The 13,053-nt window shown below is 41.9% G+C and overlaps 2 protein-coding genes across 2 annotated transcripts in view; one reads left to right on the top strand and one right to left on the bottom strand.

Annotated features, from left to right (window-relative positions):
- The first annotated feature begins 2,540 nt into the window (after window positions 1-2,540).
- On the top strand, window positions 2,541-10,264 carry mep1bb (meprin A subunit beta b). The gene is made up of 13 exons (XM_020635651.3): window positions 2,541-2,698; window positions 2,812-2,830; window positions 2,917-2,967; window positions 3,054-3,176; window positions 4,507-4,624; window positions 4,728-4,906; window positions 6,038-6,256; window positions 6,474-6,626; window positions 7,100-7,315; window positions 7,426-7,893; window positions 8,000-8,179; window positions 8,581-8,737; window positions 9,733-10,264. The coding sequence occupies exons 1-13, from the start codon at window positions 2,615-2,617 to the stop codon at window positions 9,953-9,955; spliced, it is 2,190 nt and encodes a 729-aa protein (XP_020491307.2). The 5' UTR covers window positions 2,541-2,614; the 3' UTR covers window positions 9,956-10,264.
- The window catches only part of phlpp1 (PH domain and leucine rich repeat protein phosphatase 1), a 47,486-nt gene continuing 44,690 nt past the window's right edge, over window positions 10,258-13,053 (bottom strand). Inside the window, exon 18 of the mRNA XM_065954099.1 lies at window positions 10,258-13,013. Coding sequence (XP_065810171.1) covers window positions 11,712-13,013 — 1,302 coding nt within the window. The 3' untranslated portion in view covers window positions 10,258-11,711. The remainder of the gene's footprint in view (window positions 13,014-13,053) is intronic.

The raw sequence follows: 13,053 nt of genomic DNA, 5'->3' as shown, positions 1-13,053 counted from the left end.
TAAGTCTCTGACTAGACTCTTCTCCTCTGTTGCCCCCCGGTGGTGGAATGAACTTCCAAACTCCATTCGATAGAGTCCCTCTGCACCTTTAAGAAAAAGCTAAAGACCCAGCTCTTTCATGAATACCTACTAACTTAATGATGGTCTCCATATTATTATTGATGATGATGATGGTTGTCACGATTGTTTTTGTTTGATAACGATGACTTATAAGATGGTTTCTATACTGATTAGAGCTCTCAAGAACTGCCGTGACTGTTGTGCTTTGCCTCTGGTCACTTCCTGTCAGCACCTGTGTGTCCAATCTGATGTACGTCGCTTTGGATGAAAGTGTCTGCTCAGTGAATTGAATTGTAGAATTCTCTGTGAAATGTTGTGCATGTGATCAATAAATGTGTATTTGAATTGAATAAGAATGATTAAAAAATATAATATGAGAGGCAGATAAAACAGGAAGCAATTAAAACAACACTGTCTGCTTAATCTAAACAAAAAGTTAAGCATCACCTCAGAATTTATAAAGTATCCAAAGCTAAAGGCCTTCCGATTTATTTATTTATTTTGCTGTGAGACTCTGTGAGACTTCAACATTGAAACGCCATCCTCTGATTGGAGGATGAACCACAGTCGCCCCACTTTTAGAGTAGCATGTGTTGTGGGAATTATGGTATATCTAAATGTTTTCTTTTAATATTTTTGAATTTTGCAGATTCTTGGCATTCCTGTACAACATCTTCTTGTGGTCAGCGACAGAAAGGATAAATCTGGCCGGAGCCTGCAGTGCATCAGTTCAGCCCCATTAGTTCCATCTTTTGCATGAGTCCATCTTATAAGTAATATAAAGCAGATGCCGGGAAACATCAATAAGTAATCACCACCGACCTAAAAACTGACACTACCAAACAACTTAAGGTTAATATGATGTGGCAGCAGTGCTTGATTGTTTTCTTTTTCTTTGTCCTAGTTACACAGGCCTCAAGGGCACTATGAAATTTAGCATTAAAAGCCTTTCTATGTAAGATAGCACTATGCCAATGCATTACAGGGCAAAACGTATATAACTCACGTGATGGATCACCGTCCTGATCTGGTTTTGATTACTTTTATTTTTGATGAGCATGAATAACAAATAAATGGATCAGAGAAGAATACGCAACAGTGAATATTTATATGTGTGCATCATGAACGGTCTAAAATGTTTGACTGAAAACTTAAATCTTGTTATTGTGTATTCATTTTTATCTTGAAAGATAATGATCATGAAAAGAGGGGTACTTCTATCACTACTGCCATCTGCAGGCATCTGGTGGAAAAAGCAAATAACCGCAAACATCATGCACCTACTGGCAGGATCTAAACAGCAGCATCACATCAGAGTTACAGATCGGAAGATGAGCACCTTGTTCTTCCTTTTTTTTTATTTTAAAACGCTCAATAAACCATCTAAAGCTCTCTTCATCAGCCCAGGGTTTGATTCCTGCCTCCCCCAGGTTATTTAAGGTATAAGATTCAGTCTTACAGTAAAAGCTATTTTATCTCTGCCCTGAAATGTATCAACCTGTGAAGATCACTTAAGCCAGTTCAGGTGAGGCGACAAAGTTAGTGCAAAATATCTGGATCTAAAAGTTGAATTGATATATTGAGATATATACCCTACAGCGGGAAGTGGTTTCAGCATTCACTGTCGGTGCTGTGCTGTGACATAAATTACCTCATCAACTGGAAATCTGTGTCACAATTTATTCAAATAGGTAAAATAGTCAGAACAAAACCTGCCTTTAATGTGCAACATTAATTATAACTGATTGGGTCCCTTGCCCTCCAATATAGTTATTCACATTTGATTTCATTGACACAGATTGGTCCCTTAAACTTTTCTCTACGTAGTGAGTTCATTCAGCCCCTCACCTTACATTGAAAACATTGTGTTTTTTAGTACCGCAAAAAAGTAGCCTCTACTACCTTGAGGCCCCACTTCCTCCCCACGGTGACACCCATGGTAACGGTTATTTATGACAAAGATCAACTCAACTTGTATTGAGCTTTGAACTGCTTGTAAGAGCCTTAAGAACAACATGCATCCGGCCAAGCATATCAGGAGGCTGCCTCATGTTTCTGCACTGTAAAATCAAGAGAGTTAGGAACCATCTTTAAAGAGAGAAAATGTATTTCTATTTATTGGAGCAATAAAAGTGGTAGATGTGTCAAAAGAAAAATGAAATACTGAAGGTGACTGTATAGTTAATTCAAACTGTAAGAGAAGGTTGAAAAAGAAAATCAGAGTATCTTGTTAAAAAATTGGCCCAATACAAGTGCAATGCTACTCACACATGTGTTTGTTCCTCTGTCTTATACATACAGGTAAGCATGACTGTTTTTTTCCCTTTCTCCTCCTGGCCTGGTGTGTCACTACAGCATAAGCTACAAATGTGTAAAGAGTTGTTAACAGATACCGGAGGACTCAAATTGTTGTATAACTTAACCGATTTACAGCTCTATTAATTGATAACCTGGGCTCACGTGTAGTTTATTTGTTACCCTGTTTGTGCTCTCTGTTATTTCTACTACCTGAGTGTCTCAGTACACCTTCACCGTCACTGTCCCATGTAAAGGAATGCTTCAGGACATGGCAGCAAGAAAACCTACAGGTGTACTTGTTCTTCATGTTATTTTCCTTTGTGGTTCTACACTCTGCATGGTGAGAAGTTGGATTATTGTTACAAGATACTGTCATTTTAGTTTTCAGGAAATTAATTTGTCAATACTTTTGCAATCCCATGACATTTACATTTTTAATTCTCTTTTGTGCAGCCCACAGCCAAACTATTAGGTAGGTGTTTTATTTTTTCTAGCAAGACACTGACTTCACTACCTTTTTTTCCTTGCTGTAATTTTTAAGTCTCTTCATTTACACAGACTATGATGTGGACGGAGGGCGGGACCTTGACATCTTTGACATCAACGAAGGTATTCAGAGAGAGGAGGACAACAAAAGAAATGTTTTCTGCTCATGTTTCCAGAATAACAGTTCCCTTTGTGCTTGGTGTCCACAGAGGCAGGGCTCAATCTTGTGGAGGGAGATATCGTGCTCGATGAGAAGCAAACTCGCAATTCAATAATAGGGGATGAGTACAGGTGGCCAAAGACGATTCCATACTACATGGAGGATGACTTAGGTAAGAGTGTCTCCTAGAAGTTCACCTGGAAATTAATATTTGTCTGTTTTTAAAGCTATCAACATAGAATTCTACTAGATATGTTCAAAGCAGATCACAAACTAGTTGTTGTGCCACACAAAACAGAACAAAACCCTAAATTCATCTTAATTCCTCAAAATACTGGCTATAATTATTCTTTTAAATAAAATGTTTGATTTAGATTATTTGGTTTCTTTGTTGGGATTCTTCTATAAACTGATGAAACTATCATAGTAAAACAACATTTCCTCAATTTGGCTCTGACTCTATCTTTTTTTTTAAAGAGCTCTAAAATAGAGTAAGTTAAAATGCCTTTCCCTTTTTTAGGTAACATTTTCTTGAGCTTCACACATCATTTGCAGAAAACTGTAATCTACTAATTGATTAAATTTCAACGACATTAACTGAATGAATAACTGGTTTATTCACCTGTAGCTTTAGTTTCAACCTTAGTTACATATTCAGGTTGTGTTTAAGGCATCAATAGGAATGAAATGGTATGAAATAATACTGACAGTAGCCTTTCGATTTATCATTTTGTTTTACTTTTGATGTGTTAAGAACGTTAATTTCAAATATTTTGATCTTACAAACTTGATATTCTGGACTTTAACTTGTAATTGACATTTTTCTAATGGTTTGCTATAGATAAAATGAGTACTCTTTTTTTTTTTAAAGATGCAGTGTTTTTATGCAGGTGCTTTCTTTAAGTTCTGAATAGGCACCACATTAACTGTGTTTATTTTACTTTTTTTTATGTGGGACTGTTGTTTGATAAATTGGTTAACTTGGAAATTTTATGCATAGCCAATGTAAAAAAAGAGAGCAATAAATAATGATTCATGTTGTGTGATAACTATTATTCAATTTGAATTGGCATATATTGTCAAGCTCAGTCTGTGGGCCAAGGAAGTTTCAGTGGGGTCTGAAGGACCTCAAACGATGAGGGATTTAAACCAGTGCCAATAAAACACAAGAGGGGGATAACCCAGAACATATAGACAGAGTCTGCTGTTTATTAATCAGCTTGTATTACATCAGACTTGACTCAGACTGGGTCAGAATAGGGATCAGAGGTTACACATTACCATCACTGGCGTAGTCTTTATGTTTGATATTCAGCCATTGACATGCAATGCTTTGATCCACATATATGAATCTTATGGGGGTATCTTGAAGCTTAACATGCTTTAATAATTCAACAGAGGACTTTATGAACTTTCTCTGCATTATGTTTCAACTTAAAAGGGCATTTTGAAGAAACATTTCTTCAGACTTTAAATGAACTTAATTAACATCTTCTCTGCAGAGATCAATGCGAAAGGTGTAATACTGAAGGCCTTTGAGCAATATCGGCTCAAGACCTGCATCGACTTCAAGCCTTGGAGTGGAGAGGCAAACTACATATCCATCTTCAAAGGAAGCGGGTAAGACGGGAAAAAGGTATACCATAGCATGATAATCTACACTATATCTATAGGTGCATCAAAGACAATGCGTCCTTAAATGTTGCTTTCCTTTTTCTAAAAGCTGTTTCTCCTCTGTGGGAAACCGGAAAGTGGGGAAGCAGAGATTGTCCATTGGGAGAAACTGCGACCGCATCGCCACCATTGAACATGAGTTCCTTCATGCTCTGGGTTTCTGGCACGAGCAGTCCAGATCAGACCGTGATGATTACGTCAAAATCATGTGGGACCGCATCTCTGAGGGTACTAAACTTCTCACTGCTGGACTTTAATTAACTGAAACACATGCCCATTCATGCTTTATATGGCTTGCATTTGCATGTGTGTATTTATGTCTTAGATTGAGAGGCAGTGTGAAGTAGCATTTAAACAAGCTTTGGCACAAATTCACAAGTCTTACATCAAGAGCTTTTATTATGTGGGATATGAGGGAAAGCACTTCAAGCAGCCATTGGCTTATTGCATGTGTGTAAAGCATGAGCATGTGTTGTTTTTCCTGCCCGCATAATCTGAGAGAGATAAGCATACGATAGTTCTTTAAGTATCAGACTTTGTATCTTAGCTGCACTCACCTATGTGCCTCAAATCCTGTGTGTGTCTGTGTGTGTGTGTGTGTGTGTGTGTGTTCCTTGTGTTATATAGTATAGATCTTTTTCTTTATTTTTCACATTCATGTGTACATTTAAACTATGACCAGCCAAGGAACTTCAGATGTAAATGAATTGTCATCTTAGTTTACGCCTATACAATATGGAATAGTAACGGCTATGTGTTATATTTTTCATAGTCCTTTTAGTGCGGAAGCCCTAAACAGACATGCATTTATACATTTTATGAACTCCATTTCCCATTATTTATTTTGACGAGATCTTGACTTATTTATCTTGTGAACTAGCAGCGCTGGTTTTCCTGTTATAATGCATTTGTTGATCACATTATCTCAAAATAACAAAGCTATTTTTCCTGTGCTAGTGGTATAATTTATTGACGACCAAGAAAAAAACAAAAAAAACAATCGGCTGATCACTGTGAAAGGCCAGACCAGGACATGCAATGATAACACTGCCACTAATGAGGTCAGTCTAGCCTACTTCTAGTTAACTAGTTCTCGATGGATTGGAAATAAACAAGTTGAGGACACAGGAAAACAACTGGAAATGACTCTCTATCAGGGGAAAACAAAACCAGTAAACATAATGTATGGCTGCATGTCTGCTCAGGGCTACTGTGCTTAATATATTTAAGAAAAAATCTAATGTATTTTTTGCAAACAATCATCTCTCTCAAAAAAAACCTCAATTTTAGAGCTTTAAGAAAAACATTGTGACAGGTATAATATTTCAGTAACTCCTTTTATTTGTGTCTGATTTGTAGGTAAAGAACACAACTTTAACACCTACGATGACACCACCTCTAGCTCTTTGGGTGTGCCCTACGATTACGGATCCATGATGCACTACAGCAAAAATGCCTTCCGCAACGGCACTGAGCCAACCATTGTCACCAAGATCCCCGCTTTCAGCGACGTCATTGGCCAGCGGATGGAGTTCAGTGACAGCGACCTGCTCAAGCTGCACCGCCTCTATAACTGCAGTAAGAATTAACAACCCACACCCAAGCTGCTTGTCTAGATCTAAGTGCAGTGTCAATGTGCTCCAATGTTCTTGTTCTCAATAGTTTGTTATCTTAGTTAGATCGTTTATCACTTAAACTCTCGTGACATGAAAACGTGGACAAGCAGAAAAGTCTCAGTTTATAGCAGTGCAAAGTTCTACACTTATGTGTTGTTTGTTCATGCGACGCCTTGTAGCACAGGGATCCACCTTCCTGGACTCATGTGACTTTGAACGTGAAAACATCTGCGGCATGATCCAGGGTCAGGGGGATGAGGCCGACTGGGTCAGGGTTGACAAAGCTGCAGGAGGGCCCGACACTGACTACTCCAACATGGGCAAATGCACAGGTGAGGAGGAGGATGTAGCAGGAATAAACATGACATTTTGATGCAGGTACATATCTCCACAATGAAGGTTTAAAGTGTGTCTCAAATCAACACTCTTTATCATTTTATTGCAAACTTTGGTCACTGAAATGTTCACGACCAAAGCTGATATGAGCCATCAGTCTGTGTTTCCTTACTCAAGTGTTAATTCTGAGCTTTTAATACCAGAACTTTTTTGTTATTTTTCACACATGACGCATTTAGTCTTCATTGTTAGGGAATCTCTGGAAAACTAGTATGGACCAGTATTGTCTGGGATTTTACTGTTTCAGTGCTTGCAAGGGATGTTCCAACACAGACTTAAAACAGCTGAACCTACATAATAATGATCAGTATTTCATAAATAGCCCATATCATATTTCCTCTGTGCAATTTGCTTTGAAACATTGCTCAGTAAAAAAAATGTGGTAACCAAGAGAAATTTGTCTGTGTAGGCTCGGGGTATTTCATGCACTTTAACACTGGCACGGCCAACAACGGGGACACGGCTCTGCTGGAGAGCAGGATCCTTTACCCCAAAAGAGGATACCAGTGTCTGCAGTTCTTCTATTACAACAGCGCTGGCACCACTGACACTCTGAAGATACATGTCCGAGAGTATGACAGTGATAACCCCAACGGAAAACTGCGCTTAATAAAGACCGTAGATGGTGACTACTACTGCCTCACATTTACTTACACAATGCATGCTTGTGAAATCTGTCCATATTAGACCTTCTGTTGAGTTGATTGCTTCTTTTTACTTTATGTGCTTTAACAGGATCCCCTCAGGAGCTGTGGCAGCTGCACCACGTAAGTTTAGATGTCAAAAAGAAATTCCGTGTTGTCTTTCAAGGGACCAAGGCAGGTCCCGGGCCCTCAGTAGGCGGACTTTCCCTGGATGATATCAACCTCTCTGAGACCACCTGCCCAGAGTTTGTGTGGCGTGTGAAAAACTTCAGTCATGTTATGGACAGCACGCCAACAAACACACCTATCTTCAGCCCCCCATTCACCTCTAAGGAGGGTTACAGCTTCCAGATGACGCTGTATCCCAACGGGACGGATGGGTACCCCGGTGAGCTGTCAACATACGCTCACCTGGTGTCCCGGGAAAGGGACACTGGGCAGAAATGGCCGTGCCCCTGGAAACAGATGACTATGATGCTTATGGACCAGCACCCACACATTCAAAAGCGCATGTCTAACCAGCGCAGTGTCACAACTGACCCAAACATGAAGCTGACAGGTAAAGCTAAATTCAGTGTCCAAAAGATTCAAATCATGTGTTGTTTATGTTTAACAACTTACCAAATATATATATTTTTTGCTGTTATACTAACCTTTTTCAACAGGCTCTGACCTATTTTTCTGGGACGACCCTCGCAAGGTGGGCACTGAGATCACAGATTCGGATGGGTCCAAGTATTTCAGAGGGCCAGGTGCTGGGACTGCAGTGTATCTAACCCACCTCAGAGCAAATAGCAGGGACTTTATAAAGGGAGGAGATGCCATCTTTCTTCTCACTATGGAGGGTAAAAACAACGGATTTCAGTATCAACTTCAGCCAAGTCAAGTTTATTTGTTTAGCACGTTAGAAACAGCCTCAGCTGACCAAAGTGCTTTACAGACGAAAAGGAACATATCTAAGATAAGAAAGAATAGTGTTGCCCCAAATCTTACCATAAGTGCTTTCATTTTGGGGAAGCATATTTATCTTGACCTGCATTATGGTTACAAGCTACATCAGTGTGTTACAAAGCAGCATGTACTATATGTGGGATCATGTCTGCCAGTGATGCATGACCACATCCATAATTACTACAGCCACTTATCAGAAACACAACATATGCAATCACTGCCTGTTCATTACATGTTCATGTTTCTCCTCCACTCGGGTTCAATTAACAGCTTTCTCATTGCTGCTCCTCTTCAGATGTGTCTCATCTGACAGTGACCCAGCCTCTGCCTTCCGCAACCCCAACCCCTCCTTCAACAACCCCCCATTCAACAACCCCCTCTGAAGTCTGCCTCAATGTGGAGTGTCTAAATGACGGAGTCTGTGTGGTGGATGAGGGGAAGGCCGCTTGCAGGTGTGTAGTCTGTCTGGACTCAGTTAATGCAGATGTTATAATTGGCAAAACTAAAAGGGTGCTTTATTTGAAATAAACACACATACTTGTGCCCTTCTGAAAAGATAACCGCTCAGTGAAGACGTCCCTCGTCCCAATTATGCCCCTATGCCTTACTGACAAGTTACATAACCTCTTCTATGGCCCTTAGTTCACACCACAAACAAAACAGCATTGCCATCTTAAACAGGCCCAGGCTGTGTTGATGTTAGCTCTAGGTAGTGACAATGGCGATACTACCTACCCTACCACATGGCCACTTCTGGACCCCACAACTCAACCGTGTATGGGCTGATGGACAGCAAGAGCCAGGTCATCATTGGGGTTGTGAAGAGGGAACATCCCTTCACCAGTCTTTCGTCCAATTAGTCCCATGACACCTCGGGAAGGCCGGACAGTGAGCTTCAGAGTCACCATGCTGGCTCCAAACACCCACCACACCCATACGTACAACTTTTTTTTTTATCTTACCTACTCTACTACAGTTACATGGGCGTCACAGCCCAACAAGCACTGCCACCTTCAACAGACCCAGGCTCGGTACACGCAACCTCCGATACTTCCGGACAGAGCAGTTTTAATTGTTGCCCCTCTGTTATTATTATTATTTGTGCTGTGCTAAGCTAACCACCTGCTGGTATTATCTTTATATTCGAGACACAAGAGTGTTAAACCCAACTCTAAATGAGCAACATGGGACTTAATGTTTTGAATTTTTGTTTTTGCCGCCGGGAATATGAAATAGTTGATCTTTAGCACTAAACATCTGATCTAGAGCCTCATTAAAGCTCAAAGTTAGGTTCAGTAGTGAATCACTTTCTATCTCATCTATCCTATTAAGCTGAGTCTTTCTAATGTTTGACATTCACCAAGTTTGCATCACCCTCTGTATGCTTTACAGTATAGTCCCTTCATGTCTTTTGTTCTGCCTCTGCTCCTCTCCGTCTGCTCTGTAGGTGTGTGGTGGGTGATGACTGGTGGTACTATGGGGGCAGCTGTCAGCACAAAGGCTCCAACAAGGATAAAACCACCCTGGCACTCGCCTCCTCTCTGTCCGTCCTCGGAGCGATGCTGTTGATTACGGCAGTCAGTGTCGTCTGTGTGAAGAAGAAGTATAAGAAGCGAGGAAACGACAGCAGGGTCATTATGGAAAACGTGATGACCAGTGAGAGGATGTAGTGGGAGACTGACATGTCCAAATACAGCATGAAGAAAATACGTTGTTTTTCAGTGCAATGTCTATGATTAAATGTCAATGTAAAGCAGGTTTTAAAGTAGTAACGCTTTAAACTCTTTAGTTCCAAGATTCTGCCATGACAAACTGTAGATTGTAATATTAGATGAGATCGCCCCCTTCTGGTCATTCTACATAAAAACACTTCAGCAATCCAGGATTATAGTATGTAAATAAACTCTTTCCAACTTCTAAAGTCTTACATGAATGTTTTAATACCAAGTAAAGAATGATTATTAAAATCAGATCCAAGACAGCAGCACTTTTATTCACAAATTTAAAATTTATTATACCAAAGACAGGAACATCTGTGTTGTCTCTTTTCCATGTGGATATATTTGTTTGTATTACTGAACTTGACACAGTCATGCCGGTGAGAACAGTTACTTCAGGAGGGAGGTGGGACTAATATTAAGTGTCAGTGTCCATGTATGCGTTTTTGTGCGTGCGGGCCTGTGTGTGTGTGTGTGTGTGTGTGTGTGTGTGTGTGTGTGTGTGTGTGTGTGTGTGTGTGTGTGTGTGTGTGTGTGTGTGTGTGTGTGCATGCAAAGATCTGTCTGTGTGTGTGTTTATTAGATACAGTGATGACTACAGGACATCACAATCAAAGTGGAGCAAACCATAGCAACTTTGTGTCGTTATTTTGCATGGAATGTTGTTTTTTCTGAGCTGCAATTGCACATATACATCTGTATGTTAATGGGTGTATTTATGTGTGTGTGTGTGTGTGTGTGTGTGGTATTTGTGGGTCTACTTTGAAAGAAAAAGAGGAATAGAGGGAGGGAGGGAGGGGGGGTTGACACCTCCATTACAGCAAACTCTTGGTGAACCAAACAGCCTCCCCACCATTAAAACCGTCACCGACATACAGGTATGCAGTTCCTTTAAAAGCATAAGTATACAACATTTCTCTTATTTACAATCATTGGGAAAAAAAAATCACCATTTCTCTCAGAGAAGATTAGTAAAAGTGACTGAGTCACCATAAAGAGTATGCAACTCCTAGGAGTTAGTATTCAAAATTTCTACAAAAAAATTCTATGCCTTTTTACAGGCCAAGAGCCATGATTTACTGAAGAAATACAGTATTTAAAGTGCCCTATCTACAACAGTTAAGTGTGGTATTACTGGTGTACCATTTGACATAGTTTACTGATAATAAAAAGATTATGTGTCTCTGTTTTTAAAAAGTTCTTTTCAGCAACTTCACTGCTTTCACATTAAAAGATATGGTCAGTTTTTAAAAAAACAAACAAACAAACCATGGAATCGTTATCCATATTAACAAGTGTTGTGGCGAGCTAATGCTATTGCAAAGAGACTAGTGTTGATTACATACTCAGCTGGTTGTCTAATGTAAAAACAACGTTCCACAGTCTGTGAGAAGGGCACAGCTGTGGAGCTGCACCCACAGGCTTTTCAAGAGGGTTCAGTATCATTAAAGGGCTCATTTGCTTGTTTTGTTCAATGGATTTCTGGGTAAAAACTGGTGGAGCCAGTTATAGTGCATGGTTCTTCATCGATGAGGATGTGTAGACAAAAGGAAGGCTGTTTAAAAAATAAAGTATGATCAACCTTTCATGTGCGTCTTACAGCCTCCTGAGGGAACTAATTTCTTTGTGTGGAAAAATAGTTTGGGCTCCTGTGCATGCTGCAGCTAGGAGGAGATGAGACTGTAGATAGTGGTGGTGGTGTTGTTGTTCAGAGTGGGGTGTCGTAGTAGTCCGAGGGCTGATCGCTCCCTGGCGGCTTCTGCTGTTTCTGCTGATGCTGCTTCATGATTTCCTTCACCTCCTCCTCCAGCTCAGGCGGGATGATGAACTGGTCATCCGGGTCAGGTTGGGCTGGAGCTGTAAAGTAGCCCCCGGACTTCTTAGAGGGAGCGTCGGCAGCCACCTCGATAAGGTTGTGACTTTTTTCCTGTTGTGCCACGGACCCATTAACCCTTCTCTTGCCAGTTAACTTTCCTCCTTCCCCAGCTCCAACTCCCTGCCATGACTCGTCTCTCTCGATGTCCTCGGCCAGGCTCATGTCAACGCCTTCCTCCAGGGGCTCGGGGGTGCATGGCGGTGGTGGAGGTGGAAGAGTGAGCAGGTTGTGCTCCTGGCTTGAGGATGAGGGTAATGCGGTTTGTGTTGGAGAGGAGGACTCGGCTTTGAGGCAGTGGACGTCTGCTTCTACTTCAACGCGGCTCCCGTTCGAGAAAACACCAGCGATGGGCTCCTCATCCTCGCTGTCGAGCCCGTTGTCGGAAAGTGCACTGGAGAAGGTGGCGCTAGAGAGCTGCCTCTGGAAGGAGCTGGCCAAGCAGGCAGGATGGAGGGCACAGCAGCTGCGGGCTGAAGGCAGCTCTGCACCTGGGTACAGGTACTGGCAGGACTGGGTGTTTGCCAGTGCCTGGGCCTGCTGGTGCTGTAGGGACATGGAGTGGGCTTGGTGGTGCAGGTGGAGGTGAGGATGGTGAGGCTGCTCATGCAGCAGCACCAAGGAGCTCTGCGGGGGCTCATCGGATGAAGCGGTGGAGCCTACCTCGCTGCTCATCTCACTGGTGCTGATCTCGCTGCTGATCTCACTGCAGGAGGATGGCGGCACAGGCAGGGAGCCATCTGAGGGACGCTCCTTGATGGCGGAGGACGACGGGGGGTAAGGGCCCAAGCCAGGGCTGGGAGGAGGCTGGGGAGGCTCAGAACAGCAGCAGGAGCAGCAGTCCTCACTCACACTGAGCTGGACCACAACAGCGCTGAGGCTATCCGTGCAACCATAGCCCTGTGCCAGCGTGCACAGCTTCTTCGCAGCAGACAGGCCATCGGGGACGTTTCTGACTGCCTCCACAGCCTCGGTGGGTGACACAGCATCCCACAGGCCCCGACTCCCCAGAATGAAGAACTCATCCTGGGGGGTGAGAGTGACGGTCTGCACGTAAGGACAAGGGATGACCGATGGGTAGAGAAAGGAGTAGCCCATGATCCGCGTAGAATCTGTCACCCCATTCACCTTGTTGTCCTGTGAAAAAAGAAAGAAAGAAAACATGAATACAAGGCTT

The sequence above is a fragment of the Labrus bergylta genome, chromosome 4 (genome assembly GCF_963930695.1).
Source record: "Labrus bergylta chromosome 4, fLabBer1.1, whole genome shotgun sequence".
Taxonomy (NCBI): domain Eukaryota; kingdom Metazoa; phylum Chordata; class Actinopteri; order Labriformes; family Labridae; genus Labrus; species Labrus bergylta.
Note: the sequence above shows the minus strand (reverse complement) of the source record. Positions and strands in the feature narration are given on the sequence as shown.

Bases quoted from the DNA above. Each gene is read 5' to 3' on its own strand.
- mep1bb (XM_020635651.3), top strand. From the start codon at position 2,615: ATGCTTCAGGACATGGCAGCAAGAAAACCTACAGGTGTACTTGTTCTT. The intron at 4,907-6,037 runs GTACTAAACTTC...TCTGATTTGTAG, and splicing joins GTGGGACCGCATCTCTGAGG to GTAAAGAACACAACTTTAAC. The intron at 8,738-9,732 runs GTGTGTAGTCTG...TCTGCTCTGTAG, and splicing joins GAGGGGAAGGCCGCTTGCAG to GTGTGTGGTGGGTGATGACT.